We start from the raw sequence: 20,071 nt of genomic DNA, 5'->3' as shown, positions 1-20,071 counted from the left end.
AGCCATTCAAGGATGGTCTCTATTGTGTTCAGATGAGTTCTCTAGTTCGTGGGAAGTGAGAGATATAAAAAAATCATCATTTCAAATCTTGATAGAAGACTTGTAATCTCTTCTTTTCACAGTCTAATTTCTATATGGTGTGTTTTCTGTTAACTAGAGCCGCCGAGAGGTCAAGGTCCTTAAGCTCACAGCGGCATATTCGAGTTTTTTGGAAGGGAAAAAAGGTAGAACACGTTCAAATTGCTATCCATCGTAAATGGAATAACACCGAACTTCCTTAGGGCACTTGCTATCGCCCAGGGCCCGTGTGAAGTATTTTATATGTTTTATCTCATTCACTTAAAAAATCGCAATCCTACATAATAGGTGCTATGGTTCTCCCCCATTTTACTGAGAGGAGGGGACGTTGAGGAAGTCAGGCACGTTGCCGGAAGGCACACGGCTAGTGGGCTGTAGAGCCGACCTGTGAGGTCTACCCCACCGTGTGACGCTGCCCCCCGGCCAATGTCAAAAGCAACTCAGAGGGCTTCTAGCTGACGTGTGTGTGTGTGCATGTGTGTGCATGTGTGTGTGTGTGTGTGTGTGTGTGTGAATGCAGTCATCACGATCCTGGCAAGAAGATAAGAGAAGAAAACCCATGTCAACCACCTGAAACTGCCTCTTCAAACATGTGTTGTTTCTTTTTTCTATCAGGTTGATTCCTGCCTTTAAACCTCCCATGGGTCCCACTGCCACAGAATCAAATGCACGTGCTCGATAAGCACGGCCGGCCCGGGTCCCCTTCTCCACCACCTCAACCTCGCCTATATCCTGAGCCGTCGCCACGCAGGAGTATTTCCGGAGAAGCCCTCCTCCAACTGCTATCATCCTGTTCCTACGCAGGCTTCACTTAAGCCTGCAAGTCCCGCCGTCTCAGCTTGGCCCACAGAAGGTCACCTCGTCAGGCAGGTGTTCCAAGACCTAAGCCACGGCTCCCCGTTTCTTCAAACATGTACAGTCAGTTGTGATGCCAGTGTGTTTTTAATGTACCTCTTCCTTGGTGGTCTGTGAATGTGGACCTGCTCATTCAGGTCACAGTTTCTCTGCGCCCAATGGTCTTCTACCCGCTTCCCTCATTCATACCCCCTTGCTGGTCCTGGTGGGAATCTGAGCGTGCAGCCTGTATCTATAGCTGAGCATTGAGCCTGCTCTGTGCCAGGCACTCCTCGATGCTGAGGTGAGTTATAGAAACACAGTCCCCACCTTCAAGAAGCTTGTACTTGTATAAGGTAGAGATAAGTCAAGAACATACCACACTCTCATTTAAAGGGCAATAAGGTAAGTGTCCTAAGATACTTGAGCTTCAAACTGAACTGTGCTGCCTCTCGAGATTTTCCATGGAGCACATGGCTAGTTTTAAAAGGATTCATTTCTAGGCATTTATCTCTATATGGATGTTACCAAAACTGATCTCCCTGAGAAGGAGCCCCCACGCACAGCGGTCTTTCTTGAACTTAACAAACGCTCAGCCATCTCAAATACTACGATGGGGCACTGCTCAGGTGTACAACCTACAGGTCTGAAACAAAGCAATCGACTAAAATTTTGGCTCTGAAAGCACACAGGACTTCCTGCCTTCCTTGTCTGAAACATATTTCTATTACGGGTAAAATCTGATGTTAGAAATGGGGTATATTTTTTTTAAATAATGGGAAAACTTTATTTCTTAAATAATGCCATTCAAACCTGTACTTGATCATATTAGAGACTGGGGTATTTTGGTTCATGTTGGGATGTTCTGAATTCAGAACGCTCGAAGCAGTAGAGGCTAGTAACGCTTATTTTTTTTTTTTTAGAGGGGGAGGAGGGGCAGAGAGAGAGGGAGAGGGAATCTTAAACAGGCTCCACGCCGAGTGCAGAGCCTGACATGGAGCATGACCTGAGCTGAAATTAAGAGCTGGACGCTTTACCGACTGAGCCACCCAGGTGTCCCTGGTAATGCCTATTCTTTTAAATGCAAGTGGCATGTTTTGCTGGACCACCAATTTTTTCTGGATGAAACCCATGGCTGAAAGTTTCATGTGTTTTCTTTCAGGTTAGATATGCTTCAATCTGTAAAGTAGTTAAAATATATTTATCACATATCATAAGATATTTATTCTAATTACATCAATCCTCATTTTAGCTTAGAAAATATTTAATATTGTCTCTCTCCTTTTCACAAGCGGGCCCAGTGGGCTGGAAAGCTGAGCCTGGCTACAAAAAGGCCAAGTCCAGAGGGAGCCGCGGAGCTCTCCTGTGGGATGCGGATGGATGTGTGTCTATAGTGGAGGGACCTATCTTAGTTATTGAACAAAAACTCCGAAGAAAAAGGAACATGTTGAGTATGAAGAGTAAAAAAGAGTAAAGAAAGAGATGATGCTCTATAATGATTAATGAGAGGGAAAACTTGAATATTTTACTCTAGATATGTTAAAAAATGTTAAAATATTCCAAGGATGGCTCCCTGGGCATGCAGGTGGCTGGCAGAGACCAGCAGTGGAAATGTCTGGAATCCCAAAGATAGTGCAGCTTGGCTCCAGGTGGTGATTCCACTTGAGCAGCACACATGGAGTATGGGGGTGGGAAGGTCAGAGCAGTGGTGGGCAGGGTGACAGCCCTCCGGGTGGCCTTACACCCGCTGGCACGCTCAAGGTTACCTAGTGCAGAGACGAGGCTCCCATTTGAATCAGGCTGGGGAGACTGAGGCTGCCCTTGGAGGGAGTTTTGGATGAACTGAGTAGGATTCTTGCTATTCCTAGCACAAAGGAGCTGAGCCAGGGCGTTGGGCTGGAAAGAGGACCTGGGAAGGGGGATGACAAGGATGGTGAGCAATTAACTGAGGCACAGTGACGAGCCCCTCGGGCCAGGTGTGCTTTCTGTGTACTGTCTCATTTATTCGCCACTGCGACTGTGTACATTTCCATTTTAAGATGAGAAACAGGTTTAGGAGAATAAACGCCCTTGAAGCTGGGATTGCAACCCAGGATAATCCAGCTGCACATTTTAGATTTCAAAATGACCCTGGCAGACTAGGCGGGGGTGGGGCTTATTGGTGAACGTCAGTCCTCCCACTGTGACGTGACTGGTCCCGGGTGCAGGAGGGGTGGCTGTGCATGGTGTGGGGTACACACTGAACGGTAGAAGTAGAGATGAAGGGACAGGGACCCTACAGGCAAAGTAGCTGCAGAAAACCTAGGAGTCCTTGCTCTGGGCACTGGCCTGGTTTGGGCTTGCTCAAGTCCTTCAGCATCCAGTTCACTCCATTAGGGCTGAAGACCAGTGAAGGTAGAATACGGATGTGGAAAAAGATGAGCCTAGGATTAATGCATTTATTTTAAAGCTCTTGCTCATAAATAAAAGGGTCCTAAAATTTTGATCCATTATTGTTATTGTTACTGCTGGCAATAATCTAAAATAAGTATTATGAAGTCGTTTATTCAACAGTCAGAGCATTAGATGCCCCTTCAGTGGTTTCTGAATAAGTTTTTATTACAAAACTTTATGTGATTTCTCAATATGATAGTTCCATAACACGTCTATAATTTTACATTTAGTAGCTTTTCATTTGTGCAGTAGTGAAATGTAAAAGGTAAAATTTGCCACCATGTTTTACGGACTGAATCTGCCTCGTGTGTCACAAAAGCGATAATGGTGACACAGAAAACAGTCGGCTTCTGCATTAATAATCCTTAACAACACTTATTTGATGGGTGCATTTGCTCTTCCCTGCGGCTACTTATGTTAAAATCATGGATTTTTATGAATAATTTTTGGTTTCAGCTGCAGAAACTGGAAACGAAAGTTGAGATGGCTAGGTGCATGAGAGGTGATTTGCTTTTTCCTGAATTGCTAAAAATATCCCCCCCCATAAATTACCATTTAAAAGAAACAATATAAATCAACTAAGGAATTAGAAGCAAACACTGAGGATTGTTCTATGATGGGGAGAACTTGGGAATACTTTATTTAACTTAAATTCAAAAATATAACTAGTAGCATGTTAAAATAGGATTTCTAAGGATAGCTCTTACGTGAAGCACTCTCTAAGTCCAGAATTACAGGGTTTGGGATGTTCACCAGTCTACTGGAATTTTCATTTAGTGACAGTAAAAGAGAAAATAGGCATTGGAGCTATAATAAAATACACCTTTTTAGAAGCAGTGTCAAAAGCGATGACTTAAATAATGACATTAAATAGTGTTTTCAGCTAATAATTTCAGTGGTTCGCACACAAAGATAAACCCCTTCTTACCTTGGAGTAGGCTTTCCCACTGCGAGTCTTTTCCCTTTGCCTAGCCCACTCAGGTTAGCAGCTACTTGCCAATTACCCCGTTTGTTCTAACTTGGCTCACAGGTGTGTGTTCTTCTTATAACCAAAAACAAGGCATACACTTCCTGCCATATCCATTAGTAACATTTCCCCTCAAACACATAATCCACATGTTGATATTTACACTTCACTCATACCATTCCCTAAAATTGTCCTTTCAGACTGAAATAAGACAGTGTACCAACATCGACTGTGCAAATATTCGTGGCTTTCCCTAGATGATTAGTTTCATGGAATGTTGGTTTCCAGGTGCATTACTAGAACATATGCAATCCTGATTGGACACCAAAAGGTCATGTCAGATTTAATCAAGAGAAAATTGGTACAAACCAAACACTAATGGACAGGCTGCACGCAGATTCTAAAACAGCCCGGGAAGCCTCTGTCTGTGGCATGAGTCATAACCCTTCAAACATTATCTCTGTTTTGGTTAATCATTTGTCTTTCATCTTATTCACTTATTTAATTAAGCTAATTACAAAATATTTAAAACCAGAAATGATAAAGAATGATATAGTAGATACTCTTTGCTATGTCTTAATAAAGATACATTTAATCACTACCCATTTTCTGCCTAGGAAATATAAGGCACTTGGTATTTTAAAATTCTAATCTTTCCCTTTCCGCTTTTCATATTCATATCATCTAGTACCTCAGTTCCAATGTGAGTTCATCCTACCCTCTATTAGTCATTATTGTAACTCTTTTCTGTTGTACATTTTTATACATCTTCATCGTTCTTACTGTGGTTTTCCCTTATTTATTCCCTAATTTATCTTTGCTAGGATAAACTTCCTGCATTTCCACACCACTCTTAACTATGTCTCAAGTCACAGCAAAAATAAAGAAGCACATTTTAAAAAAAAGTAAACTGGAAACAAAATGAGTCAAGTATTCTGAGTACTTTCTTCCTTTCCCCTACCAGGAATTTTAAAACCTTTAAACAAGGAAATAAATGAAAATAGTGGCTTTGAGACCTAAGTTTGTCATAATATTTTTAGAAGTTTTCATCTTCCTTAAACAAAAGCTACATGTGTTAAAATTAACTTAAATAAAGCATTTAAAAATAAAAATCTGTACGATCACCCTTGGGAGTGTTCAAATAAATTATTTCTGACACACAAACTCATACATACTTTTAACCATTAAGATACATTAGTATAGTAACAAAATCCCAAGTAAAGATTAAAAAAATAAAAAGCCATTTAAAGGGTAACTGTGGTGGCTCTCATACCACCTACGCCATATGATGACTTAAATTACAATCATGGGTTTTGTTAAAAAGAAAAATATTTATAGATATTTTTATCTTTAAAAATGCTGGCACACAAACTCGCAACTAAAAAGTTTTTGAAAGTGATACAAATGTTCTGTTAAGAAAACTTAGAAAAAAACCTTTCTATGTGTCAGAAGTAGAATAAGGAGGTCTGATTGTGTTGCCAGGAAATTTGCTTTGGAAACTTGTTAATAAATTATTGGTGACAAATTTTATTACCCTGTTTGCTTTCCCCTGTGTGAGTAGTGAGGCTTTGGGTGTGGGTCAGGGTAGAAGCCAAGTCCACTCAAAGCCACAGGCACGATTACTCACAAGTGTAGTGTCTCCATTTTCTTGCTTGCATGCAAATATTTCACTGGGTATCTCCATATTTTTTTAAAGAACACAACCATGATACTGTTATGTGATTTTAAAAAGAACAATCATTCTTTAAACTCACTGTACACTAGATGAACTATTGACCCCGAGGTCCTTTTCCTCACGTAGCACGCAGTGCTTGGGGGACACCTGCATTTCCTGGGGCTGCTGCGTGAAATGGATCTCAGAAGTGGTCTGCAGGAATTCCTTTTGGTTCAGCTCCACACTGTCTACTATCTCTTTGGTACAAATTGTAACTGACCACTTTTAGGCATCTGGTCAACCTCTAGCCAAGCAGAAGATGGTGCCTGCCTAACCAGCCCCAAGCAACATAGAGAGATTGAAGGAGCCCAAGAGCACACATCTTTCCCTTTATTCCCCTCTCTGCTCCTCTGTCATTATTATTCTCTTTTCCACAAGATCCTTTCTTAGCCCCGTTTGTTATCCAGTGGTTTCTTAGCCTTCCATAGCTCCTCTCTAAAATATTCCTGTGTATTCTTATATCAGAAATTGGTTTGGACAAAGCCTGTTGTGAAGAAACTTGTCTGGCCTTTGGAATTAGTGGTTTTCACTTCTATGTGATCAGACTCTACGTGGGCTTCAGGGAAGCCTTCAGAACACCAAGACTGGTGTCCTTTGCTGCTATCAGAGCAACTCAATTTCTGCAAGACTTCAGAAACAGAAGGAAAATATGTCTCTCCAAGCTTATGATACAGCTTATTGTCTTTCTAACCCATGTCTGTCCTTTGTTTCAAAATGATGATAATCTTTGCGCTTTGAGGAGGATGCAGGATATTGGTGAAAAAGTAAGTGGTTCCCTTTGATACACCCTTCTGGCAGGAAGTATGAACAGCGTGCAGAATTATTAATCTTTATGCAAACTATATGGGTATATACTATACCTGCATTAAAGCCTGAATGGCCTATGTGTTACTGAAAATGTGTCTTTTGGAATCCACATGATGATAATGACAAGAATCACAGCTAATATTTATTGAGTGGTTGCTTGCAGAGCTCGCATCTAAGCCTAGACAGTCTAACTCTGGAATCCACTCTCATTAGCCTCTCTTCTCCATTGCCACTTGGAGGGGAAAGTCTTATCCTAGCTACTGACATAAAAATAATGCTTGTATATGGAAGGAATTTGGGGACCCCAGTTTCAAAGATTTGATCGTGGCCATGTTGCATAAGCAACGTGTGTGAAAAAAACCAGCTATGGGGTGATCCTTAGCATGACCTGCACTTGAAACTGAAATGTTCCAAAGCACTTTTCAAAACCCATCTACCTAAATGACCCATTATTTGGATTTTGCTAATTTGGATTTGTGGACTATATTCAGCCCTCCTCTAGAATCAAGCCTCCCTGGCAGTTACATAAACATTTTCAGCATGCAGTGGTACCACTGTGAATGGGAAGGCAAAGGCTGCTATTATTCCTGATGTGGAAAGCTGAATGATAAAGGCAGACAAATCAGATTTGAGTGACAGGGGTAAAGATTAGGCCTCCAAAGAGAAACTCTTATATAGAAAAGAATGAAAGGGTTGGTAGGCAGCGTGTGGCAATAATCTGTTCTACCCTGCAGAGACAGAGGCCCCACTACCAGAGGGACCTTTGGTCCTTGATTCCTGGGAAGGGTTGTATAGCAATATTGCCTGAAGAGCTGGGAAGAGGCGCATGAGAAAGTGTTTGCAGCCTCAGAAGGGAGGCACATGACAGATGTTCACACCACAAGAGCCTCTTGCTGGCTGAGTCACAGAGCATTCATCAGGCCTGTCTCTGAAGAGAACCCTCATAAACTCATCTTGAGTACTTGTTCATGCTGTAAAGAGGGGGCCAGAGAGAAAGCAATCAAGGAGAAAAAAAGAAGAATGGCAGCCTTCAGAATGGAGGAGTTTGGTGACCCAAAGGATCTGGCTGCCTTCTGTCAAGCAGAAATAAAGCAAAGGGAAAAACCTATATTCACATGCTTCAGGGGCCACTGCCAGAGAAATAAAAGCTTTCATTAGTCTCTGCATTCTTTAATTAAGCCTTTCTCAGTATACAAGTGGGATCTGCTTTTATTTAAGAAAAAAGAGAATAAATCTAATAAATGAATAAAATAGAGATAAGTTAATTCCCTAGACATCACGCAGCGTAGGCAATCTCAATTTTCAATGGCAGCGTGGGGCATTGCATCAGAAAATTTCCAGAAGCATCCTTTTGAGCAAGAAGGCAAGGCACAAAAGTAACTTGCAATGGCCAGAAACTTCCTAAATTATCTGCTGCAAACTTGTTCAAAACTGTGTCGGTGTATGATCAGGGAACCCGATCACGAGAGTCAGGAAAATTCCATTTCTGCACTGGGTTTCACTTTTCCACCTGCTATGGAGTAGGGGCAAGGGAGAAAAATAGCCTGAAGTAGTTCCCAGATGTGGTCTTCCTGCAAAATCACAACTTAGTACTGGTTGCTTGTATACACAGCAGCACTACGTAACTCCTGAGGTCAGCACTGTATTCCCAGCCCTGTCTGAACCAACCACCTGGTATGTTCACAGAAATATTTGTTCAGTTTTGGATGAATTGGGTCTGAGAGCAATGTCTTTACTTTGAAAGGGTCCATGATGCCAGCCCTGGGGCCTGTGGCCCTGGGTACTCAGCTACAACTCTATCCTTTCAAATGGCTGAACCTGGAAGAAAGACACGCTCTCGTATTTTTCCTCGATTGGACAAAAGGCCCCTCAGGAGACTGGAAACACATTAAGTTTCTCCGAAGTTGTACACTGCGTGCAATCTCTGAAAACATTCATGAATGCTAATCCATACAGTTTGCAAATACTTTTATACACAAGACTCACTTGAACTTGTATGGATGAAAATCACTTAGAGCAATTTGTGCTTTAAGCTCAACTGTTTCAATGACAAAACAGGGGGAGATGGACTTCAAGACTTTTAAAGTTTCTACCAGCTTGAAAAGATTCTAGAATTTTCTACTTCAAATGAGGAACTCCAGTAAGTTATTCTTATGGATTCAAAAAGCATTTGGAGCAATCTAAAACTGGGTGCCTGCTTGACAGCAGCATCCTTTGTCTTCCAATTATTCTGTGTTGGTTTAGGTTCCATTACTCGAGGGACATGTTTCCACCGCGGCATCTATAACAATATGGGTGGATGTCACCTACTGCAACCTATTTTTGGTTTTTATCTTTTAATTTGCAACCTGTCTTCAAACGTTCTCACTACTAATGAGCAGGTTTATTAAGAGCATAGGGTGAGAAACGTTTTCGATCTGACCTTTTGGCTAATTGGCCAGTCTCTGTTGAAATTAATCTGGTGAAGAAAAATTATGGTGTCAAAGTCAGTTTGTGGAGAAGCTGTTAATTGCAATTGTTCATTCTTCTTTGGAAAACCGTACAGGGAGAGTAACATGCAGTGGGTCCTCCATGGAGAGCTTGACCCTGGGCATATGGAATGCAGACCTCACAAAGGGTCACCGTTTGCCCGGGTATAAATGACACTTCCTCAAAGCCTCCCTATTTAAGTTTGAAAACTAGAGACCACATTACCAGGCAAGACTTTTAAATCAACCTCAGAGATGACACAATAAGTGACTCCAAACATAGTCTGCAACCCATCAGCAATATGGCGGCCACTTAGCTGGGAGGACAATGGCAGCCACGGTACTTGTACACACCGGCAGTTGAAGGAGTAAAAACAAAAGTTGTGTACTGGAGGCTTAGCTCTCGATTAAAACTTTTTTTCTCTCAATTCTACCGAGAAATAATTTCAAGGATTCATCTCCATCTGGAAGCCAGAATGCAGGAGACAAAAGCTTCTTCACAGCGCGTGTAGAACTTGCATTGACACTGACAAGTCTGCTCCGAGCGTGACTTGCCGAGGAGAGTTACGTGTACCTATTCTAAGCACCATTATTCACTGCTTCAGAGGCCGGAGGGAGAATTTGGAGCCAGAAAAATATAAACCACATTTATCGTTCTGAAAAATCCTTCCGAAAAATGTTCACACCACACAGCGTACGTGGAGGACATGGAGACGCAAACCAGATCGACAGCAAACAGAAGGGAGTCACTATAGCGAGGTTTCAACCGTAGTGCAGTAGTTGACGACTGGGAGGTGTTTCTGCTGGAAACCTTCACTCCCCACATTTTTGTTATTTTCATGTTAAAGGTCTGCTCCTAGCTCAAGGTCTCTGGAAGACATTTATTTTCAGGCTTCTCTTTTTCAAATTAGCAATAAATAATAATTATGGACAAATAAAACTGATTATATCCGGTGTCTGTGGGAGGGGGGATATGCACAAGCAGGGTCAGGGTGGAGATTTACCAGGACGGATTATCTCCAAGAACAGTGCCTTGATTGGCTGACACATTGGAAGAATCGGCGTTGATCGGCTGGAACTCAGAAAAGTTGGAGCCACAGAAGGTGGAGACCACGGTCCCCAAATCCACGCAGATGCACAGATGCTGAGTCAGGCCCACAGGAGATGGCCTTTTTGCTTGGTTGAAATGTTCTACCGCCTAACTGGTGTCTGGCTCACAGTAACTGCCAATTCATTCATTTATTCCTTCCTTCCCTCACTCACTCATTCTTAAACAGTCTCACTGGGCATCTGCTTCGTGCCAGCTCTCCAGCAGGCATGGGGCTGTACCTGTTGAATTAATAAATGAACTCTGTGCCCTTCTTCTGATGCCAAGACATGAAGCAACCTTCTGCCCAGGCATCTTCCTCTTTAGCTGGCCGGCAATGCAGAATGTCCTTGCCAGGCGGAGGGCGGTTCTGCCTGACGGACAGTGATACTTCTCCTGGTAAATAGCTATCTGGTAACTGGTTTTCTCTATCAGTCCCAGTGTGACTGAGCATCCAGAGTTTCTGTGAACAAAGGATGTGCTCACTTGTTAAAATCCACACACTTTACTCTTCTTGAGGATAGGTGCCTTGACACCCCTTTCATCATTTAATTTTTTGGGGGATTGTGCTAATTTGACAGGCCTGGCCACCCCACTGGAATTCTGACCTCAGCCATGATCTTGCTGCCACATAGAGTCTCTTTCTGTCACCTTCAGTGTTCGCTCCCCGGACTAGCGGGTCTCTAAACAGGTGCCCAGAGGCCCGCCAGGGAACAGGGAAACTCTGGAATCTTAGTGTCATATTTCAGGACATCTGAGACAATTTTAATTAAGAGGTATTTTCAGATATGACTGTATCATAGAAAATTTGCTTTCTTTTTTTGGAGAAAGATCATAACTTAGAAGGAAGGGATTGGATTTTGAGGGGCAAGCTTCAGTCCAGGAGAAAGAGCATAAACTCTGAGCCTCTGATCTGGGGTGAGAATCACACGGTATCACGCAGCACTAGACACGGAAAGGAGGAAGAGCATCCAGAACCCTCCCAGGTGCACTGCTGGCACTCAACTACACTCTAGTTCTGTCGTCAACCCCTGCTGCTCCCTGAGGCCCTCTTTCCTCTATTTACGAAATGAGACGAGTAATAGCCAATTTGTCAGAGGATAGAAATTAGTTATACCAGAAAGTCTAGCACTTAATAGGCACTTAATATTTATTGAATCAAAGGACAACTAAACATGCTGAGTTTCAAAAAGAAGTATATTATGGGGTGCCTGGGCGGCACAGTGGTTAAAGCGTCTGCCTTTGGCTCAGGGCGTGATCCCAGCATTATGGGATCGAGCCCCACATCAGGCTCCTCCACTATGAGCCTGCTTCTTCCTCTCCCACTCCCCCTGCTTGTGTTCCCTCTCTCGCTGGCTGTCTCTATATCTGTCAAATAAATAAATAAAATCTTAAAAACAAAACAAAACAAAACAAAAGAAGTATATTATATCAAGCAAAACTACAAATATAGAAAGAAAATATATTTATCACTTTTTATTACATGAGAAGGAACACACTTAAAAATCAACTGTTTGACACTATAATATATTTACTATTAGAAAACATATTTTAGTTGTATGCAACTTAGATTATTGAATAAAATAAAAGCTACATCTGCCTTGCTGTCATTATTGTTGTCTGAGTTATTCATTTGTACCCCAGATTTTTTTTTTGTGTGTGTGATTATTTCTTGTTACCTTTGTTTCCAGTTTTCTCTGCAGGATAATTCCATACTAACTAGTCCCCCCCACCTTTTTTAAGAGAGAGCAAGAAAGAAAGAAAGAAAGAGAGAAGGAGAGAGAGAGAAAGAGAGCTCAAGCAGTGGGGTAGGGGCAGAGGGAGAGGGAGAATCTTGAGCAAGCTCCACGCCCAGCACAGAGCCCAACTTGGGGCTCAATCTCATGACCCTGAGATCATGACCTGAGCCGAAATCAAGAGTTGGACCCTTAACCGATGGCACCACCCAAACATCCCCTAACTAATCTTCTTAAAGCACTGTTTTCATCACCACATGGCTCAGAAACATCCTTCCTCTCCCTTTTCTGCCCTTCTTCCTTTCATTAAATAACACTCTTTATTCACAGCCTTTAAACCAATGTCCTCACCTTACCTTCCAGTTCTTCTTACCCCTCTAACTCAGGGCTTTTTAAAAAATCTGGGCTATAGAAATTTTTCAGGCTAGATTTTGTTGTCTGTGAATGCCTGAATGTCTATATGAAACCGTGTGTATGTGTGAGTTTTTTCTGAGAGAAGGTCCATTTCGACAAGCGACCAAGAGGACCCAACATACCATGGAGGTGAAGATCCTTCCTATCTTCAGTCAGGTCTCCCTCGTGCCCTCTGCCAGGGCTCCGTGCTCCTCCCTGACCTTGGTAGTCCTCCTGTTCATCCCATCCTCTGTCCTCCGACATAGAAACCCTCCTTCAAGGCTGCCTTAAGACCTGCCTCCCCCACTCACCCCACTGAGGCTCTTTACCCCTTCTCCGGCTCCCAGAAATGGCAGTCAAGTGCCGGGGTGCCACCATGTGACTGTGACATGCCCTCCAGATTTCATCATGGATGCTGGCTCCCCTGAGGGAATGACAGGCAAGTTCCTCTGGCGGGATCCGCCGATATTCGTGTGCCCCTCCAGCCCACACAGCAGTGGGGTCATGAGGAAGAGGGGCTGGGTGCTGGGCAGGCCGTGTCCATTACAGACTGACAGCGTGTCCTTCCTCAACTAGCTGACGGCATCTTTCCTGAGGTTTCTAAAGCAGGACTCTTGAAGTCAGTTTTAGAAATAAAACCAAACAATCCTAAAAAGAACACTTCTCCAGGCCCCCTCATTTGCATACCACATGGCTGGCAGGTATTCTCCCAAATCATTTTGGAGGAGCAATTCTAAACATGTGCAGCTTCTTCCAGCTCGTGGCCCACACTGGGGTCTCCACAGGGTATCTTTTGATTGTGAAATATGATCGGTTCTGAGCAATCCTACCCACCTGCGTACTCATCTGCCCCTCACCGTGAGCCCTGCTTTTGAAATCCCCACTCTGAGTACAGACATACAGTAATAGACATGACTTCCTCTTCTCAGATTCCTTGTGTGCCAAATCATAAATCCTGAGTGTTACAATTGTATGAACGGCTGGTCAGGCAGGTGTGATGAAATGAATACTGGGTCATCGATACATTAGCTGCAGATGGAAAACAGTTAAATGGAGCAGGGGAGGAGGGGGCAGGAAGAACATACTAAAAAAGCCACAGATCTGGCTTGATTGTGGCCCCTTAAATTTGTAGAAACATGACCATTACCATCAAAGGTCAAAGTCAGTTACAGGTACAAAAATCAATAAAGTTGAGGTGGGGGATGAAGAGATTGAAGAGATAAATTCAGGACATGTCTTCCAGATTGAAGGGACTTGGTGAAAATCTACGTATTTTAAACTCTTGGGAATAAAACTGGCTGTCAGTAAATTGGACTGTTCATGTAGTTCTGTGGGTTCCTGCTATGAATAGGTTTTAAAGAATTACATCAGTGCACACTAGGAAAGAAAAAGAGCAAGGAGAGATTTTAAAATCGCATCTGCTTTAATACCCATTTTGTTGGATTCTTAGAATCGGACGTTTGTGGTTTTTGTTTCTCTATGAAGGCGATCCAGGGGCAGGTTCCGAACCTCTCCGCGCCAGTTACCGCAGAGGATCAGAAGTCCCCTGGCAATCCGAGGCTAACAGTTACATTATGTTTGTGTAATAAACTAGAAAAGAGATTTTAACTTTTTAACCCAGACATCATGGTCTGAATGCATTACTCTTAACACAATGTGTAATGCCTTGATTGAATGTTAGACTTAAACTATCTGCTCATTTCTGGGGCGCCTGGGTGGCTCAGTCGGTTGAGCATCTGACTCTTGATTTCGACTCGGGTCATGATCTCAAGGTCTGGGATCCAGCCCTACATTGGGCTCCATGCTCAGCAGGGGGTCATCTTCTCCCCTTTTCCCTCTATTCTCTGTCCCACTCCCCGCTTGCACACTCTTTCTCTCTCTAAAAAATGTATATATGTATATATATATATATCTTAAAAAAAAAACAAAACAAAATTTGCTCATTTCTGTCCCTCCCCCTGCACCACCAGCAGTGACGTAAGTACTGCCAGTTTCCGAAGTGCAATCCTGTAGACCATCCTGCGCCGGGAAAGGTGCCACGCTCTGCCAAACAGGGCATTACATCACATCCTTCTCCATTAAGGGCACATCGGTGGTCTGCCGCAAAGTGATTACATTTACCATTTCTTAGCTGCCAACAAATGTATTTACTCATTAACGCTTGATATGTTGAATGCTCCCAAAGAGGGCTACTGAGCAATTAAGTATGATTCAGATGAATTCTGAAGGCATCAGAAAGTGACGTCTCTAATGGCAGCTTTCTTCAAAGCATGATCTCCCTCGGGGAGAGAGGGGCAGATAGGATGAATGAAGGAATGCTAGGTGAGGGGCCGCACAGAGGGCTGTGGGGTTTTAATTTCTACTTTGGCTGGCTGTTCAGTCACATTTATCTAGAGGTCCTCAATTTTGAAAATTCAAATAAGATTTAACTTTAGGTTCATGCTATTTGTGAAAACATGGGCTGATAATCAAGAACTCAGTAGTATTTTATGTATTTTATGATCAAATTTTCACATACATTTATAAAAACTGCTAACTCCAAATTATCGTCAAATTTATCAAATCAGATATTTATGATCCTTACTTTAGAATATTCTGGAATCTATTAGCAGGGTTTTAGGGAACTAACAAGGGGTTCCTTTAAAAGCATCGACTGACTCAGCTTGGAAGTAGCAGGGTATAGGAGAAGGCAACCAGGATTGGACTTCGAGGCCTGGAAACACGTCCTTGCTCTGTCCCATCAGGTAAGAGTCTGCACCAGGCGCTTGCTCTCTGGAGACCTTAGCAACTCCTGTAAGGGTCTGCTTCCTGCCCGGTTCAAGCCGGGCACACTCCATGTGACCTCTCTTCTGACTAGCCAAGTGACCTTGGAAGAAGCCATTACTGACTTCATTTCAGGGGAGGACACATACTGGAGGTTAAGGAGGTCGCCTAAACCCAGGTGTAGAATCACAAATGGTGACACGAGACTGTGGACTCTATGTATGGTGCCACTCAGGTTCTGGCCGAGGCTTTCAGGATTAGGAGGACGAAGCCCCACAGTGGCTCCATTTCAGTCACACTTGGAGGTATCTACCCCAAAACTCTGCTGTCCAAAGCTACCAGTAGGGGATAGCCAATTTAGTATTTAAATCAATACTAAAATGTAAAACTCAGTTCTTCATATGGTGGCTACCATATTGACCAGACATGGAAGATCTTCACCATCGCAGAAGGTTCCATTGGATGGTGCTGCTCTAAGTGTTGAGATTCTGCTTGCTGGCTACAACCTATGACTCATTAACTGAACCTGATCTTGGTCCTTTAGCTACTTCTCTCTTCTTGTGGTCCATGAAACATCTCCAGCCCTCCTGCCTCTAAGCCTAGACTTTCCAGGCATGATTTTCTTGGCATCCTTTGTTCTCTTGCTTCTTGATATTCTTTTGGGCACCCCCTGCCAATTCCTAACCACTGGCAAGTCATATCCTTTTGATTTCCCTGCTCCTATTTCTGGAATATAATGCAATACTGGAAACAATGATAAAATAATAAAATGAAGAGAATGCACGCTCTCAACACTAACTGGGTCCTGCCTGCTTCTCAGCATTTCTTTGGCTCATCTAACAGATGCGATAACACATCCCTTACGATGCTTCTTTCCCAACACCTCAGATCTCTAATGGTCCTCATTCTCCACAGATGACCCACCTCACAGTCAGTGTCCCAGGAGGAGGATACAAAAGCTGTTGCTATGAGCTTCCCCAACACGTTCCTCTAGGTTTCCTGTTTCCTTTAGCCCAAGTGATACACCAACTGCTTTCCACCTGGGAGCACTAACTGCCTGCTTTCAGATCTCGGCTCATGTCTCTGCCGGTCAGAAGTTCTCTTCCCAAGCCCACCTCTGCCACCAAGCAGTGTTTGGATCATCTCGTCTGAAAGCAACTTCTATCTTCTCCGAGTTTCTCTAATGTTTTCTCTGAACCTCTCACACAAATTTCTAACTGGAGTTGCTTGTAATAATGTACGGGTCACCCCATACCTTCCCCCACAACCAGCGTGAGAGGGGGTGGCTTGATGGATTCTGCCTGCACCCCGGGCAGCAGCTAGCATGGGTCTTTGTATAGATAATGCTCAGCACATATTTATTTACTGAATATCTATATATCTATTTATGAAGATGTCAGATTGATTCCCAAGGTAGACAGATTTAATTCAATAATGAATTGATGAATACACTTCTTCTAATGATCACAACATGAAGTTCTAGCTAAATGATTGCATTACCAGACCTTCTGATGAAGAAACAAGGGCGGCTGTTGATGACGAGAACTGTAATAAATGGGGCTATAGCAGTGTGGAATATCATTCTGGGAGGGAGATGTGGCACAAGGACAAAATGATAGAGAGTGGGCAAACAACCAAAGAAAGACACCGAAACTGTAATAGGCTTACCTTGGGTAGCAATATAATGATTGGGTCGATGGTAACCCTAAAAATAAATGAGAAAGAATGTTTGACCAACTTAAAATCAATAAACAGCACAGAAATCACACAGTAAGTTTGCCACAATGAATGCACATACAAACACCAACAATTGTGTCAGTTGATGCAGTACCACGCGGTTCCTCGTAAAAAGCAAAGGTGCACCAGACATCACAGAGCTGTTGCTTACACTGGGGGTGGGAGTAACTTAATCATCCACTGGCTATGAGATGATGGGTGAGCAACAAACACTAACAACTTATGGATTCTCTGAAATAACATGACCACGACTCTTATCAGATTGCAAACAGCCTGGGAATGTGCAATAGGATTTCATTCATGTTCGGGATGTTATTGGCAACGTGCCAAGGGCTTTAACACATATTCTCTTCTCCCGGTATAGGCAGTTATATCGATAGTGATGCTGAACGTCATTCTTAAACACTGCTAATGCTGCGCCATGCTGCTGTGGCAAGAGCCAGAAATTTGAAGAGGCAGAGATTCTGCAAGGCCCCTTCCTTCCTTTTATCATGACTCTCTGAGAAGGGGAAAAGATGAAGATTGGGACCAAAGGAAGAAGGGAACAAAGAACATTGGAAGATCAATAGCTGGGAGAGATAAAACCAATTTAGAGAAAATTACACACAGGTAACAGAATATCACCATGGACCTTAATACTTTCCATTTCTGTCCCCTGAGATTACCCAATATACTGTGCCCAAAGCCAGATGGGAAACAGGAGAAAGTTGGAGGAAATACAGATTTCTCAGACAATTTAAATGCATATCTGTTCGATTTTTTTGCTCTTAAAAACAAGTCATTGATAATGAACAACAAAAGCAAACACATTCTTTATACAACTGACCTGCTGTAGGTCTCAAATATAGACTCTCGACAGATATTAAACAGGATTATTAAATGATCACTCATTTCTTGCCAGCTGATAAGCACCAAAAAGCAAGACCCTGTCTGACGTAAGGCGCCGTGTGTCTGTCCTAGCAAGGCTGGGAGATAGGAGGAACTCGTCTACAAAATGGAAATAATCCACACAGCTCACGAATGGCCTGTGCTGCTAAACGCAATGGTCATTTCTCCGTTCTCATCTCTGTGACCTGCCACCATCTACGTGACAGGATTAATCCCCTTGCAATTAATCCCCCTTGCAATTTCTTCTTTGCTTTCTGGAATATGATGCTTTCCCGGTTTTCTTCCTCCCTCCCTCCCTGGCTTGTCCCCCCTCTTTCATTTGCCCATTCCTCCTCTTCACCTTGATGTTGACGTTGGAGGGCCCAGTTCTTAGACTCTTTCCTCAGCTACATGGACTCCCTTGGTGATCTCCTCTAGTCCTGTGGCCTTCAATACCATCTGTATGCTGATGACTTCTGCATCCTCACTTCCAGCCTGGGCTTCCCCCCACCCCCCAATCCCGATGTGGGATAATCTCCTACTCAGCACTTCCACTTAGATGTCTAACATATACTTAAGGATTAACATAGCTAAAAGTGAATTCCTTATCTCCGCCCTACCTCTCACCCAAATCTGCTCTGTCCACAGTCTTCTTCTCAGACAATGGCAATTCCATCTCAAAGGCACCTTGACCCCTCTCTTGCTCCTACACCCCAAAGATAATCCATCAGCAAATCCAGGGCCCTGGGTTGAGTGTGGATCCAGGATCCTACCATTTCTCATCTTCCAGTGCCACCACGGGTTCAGGCCACCCCCTTGCCGCAATGTTCCTATAGCCACCTGGGAGGTCTTCATGCTTCTATTCTCAGCCACCTACAGTGTGTTCTCCTCTCCACTTCAGCATCATATCACCCCTCTGCTCAGATCCTCCAGTGACTGCCCATGTCACAGTAAAAGCCCACGTCTGAATGACTGCTTACATTATCTGGCCCCGCAACCCCTTTGACCTGCTCCCCCATGACTCTACCACCTTGTACCATGCCACCAACTCTCACCTGCTTGTTTCACTTCAAATTTGCCAGCCATGCTCCACAGCAAGGCCTTTTCATGGGCTTTTTCTCAGTCTGAAATGCTCTTTCCCTGAATACCTACATGGCACAACCTTTCAATTTCTCCACTCAAATATCACCTTTTCAGTAGAGTTGACTCCAGCCACTCTATTAAAAAATTACAATCCACCTTCAGCCTGGTTCTCCGTATCCCTGTTATGGCTCTCATTTTCTCCATCGTACACACTACCAACTAATATACCGTAGAGAATTAACTGGCTTAGTTCATTTATTGTCTGTTTCCCCCGATTACAGCACCAGCTCCATTGGGTCAGAGGTCTGCTTTTGTTTTTGGTCTGAACCGCTCACAGTTATAACTCCAATATCTACAACAGTAACTGACATGTAATATAATAGGCTGCTCAATAAAATCCTATTGACTAAGTGAATAAAGGGGCCCTGAATATTGACTCTTTTCTCTGTTAAAATTAAAACTAATTAATCTGGTATTTTCATTACTTTTATGTCTTTCCTCCTCTGCATCTCTACCCGCCCATTCTTTAAAGCTTAGTTAAAATCACTTCTACCACAAAGCCTACTCTGATTACATTTACTCCTTCAGGCAGGGATTCATCAAACACTTATTAAGTGCTTACAGTACTGCAGGTCTGTGCCTGGTGCGGGGGATACAAAGATGAGTAGGATACTGTCCCTGAGCATAAGGACCCTGCAGGGGCTCTAGGAGCTGGGACTGGAGCATGAACAGGATTCCCATGGAATCTCTCAAGGGAAGGAGTGTCACAGAGAAGATATTTCTTACTTTAGCTTCTAAACTGTGAGGTCTTGGGGAGAAGGTAACAGGTCTTGGATTCCTCTGAATTCTCCCATAAGGTACTCACTAAACATCTGCTAGATAAGGAAATAAGTACAATGTGTATACTTTAGGAAGAAATTTTGCTTTACTAGGGAAAAAAAACACCTAACTTGGGTTGGGTATGTTTTGGGTCATTATGAACTGTAGCGGCGTAGGGGTCTTCGCCTGAGGAATGGGACGTGAATTATTCTTCAAATAGTCACCCCACAGTCCCCACCCTCAGATCTATAACCCAAGTGTCAAACCTTTCCAAGTAGTACTAAA

General features: G+C 43.2%; 1 protein-coding gene across 4 annotated transcripts in view; it reads right to left on the bottom strand.

The window, feature by feature from the left end:
- Positions 1-20,071, bottom strand: part of PTPRM (protein tyrosine phosphatase receptor type M) — a 745,411-nt gene that overhangs the window by 59,365 nt on the left and 665,975 nt on the right. For all 4 annotated transcript variants that reach the window (XM_087869969.1, XM_087869970.1, XM_045781827.2 and 1 more), the window contains one exon: positions 16,949-16,985. In XM_087869969.1, the coding sequence (XP_087726095.1) occupies positions 16,949-16,985 (37 nt within the window). The remainder of the gene's footprint in view (positions 1-16,948; positions 16,986-20,071) is intronic.

This window comes from Ursus americanus, chromosome 19 (genome assembly GCF_024610735.1).
Source record: "Ursus americanus isolate L20-20 chromosome 19, mUrsAme1.1.p, whole genome shotgun sequence".
Taxonomy (NCBI): Eukaryota; Metazoa; Chordata; class Mammalia; order Carnivora; family Ursidae; genus Ursus; species Ursus americanus.
This window is presented reverse-complemented; position numbering and strand designations above follow the sequence as displayed.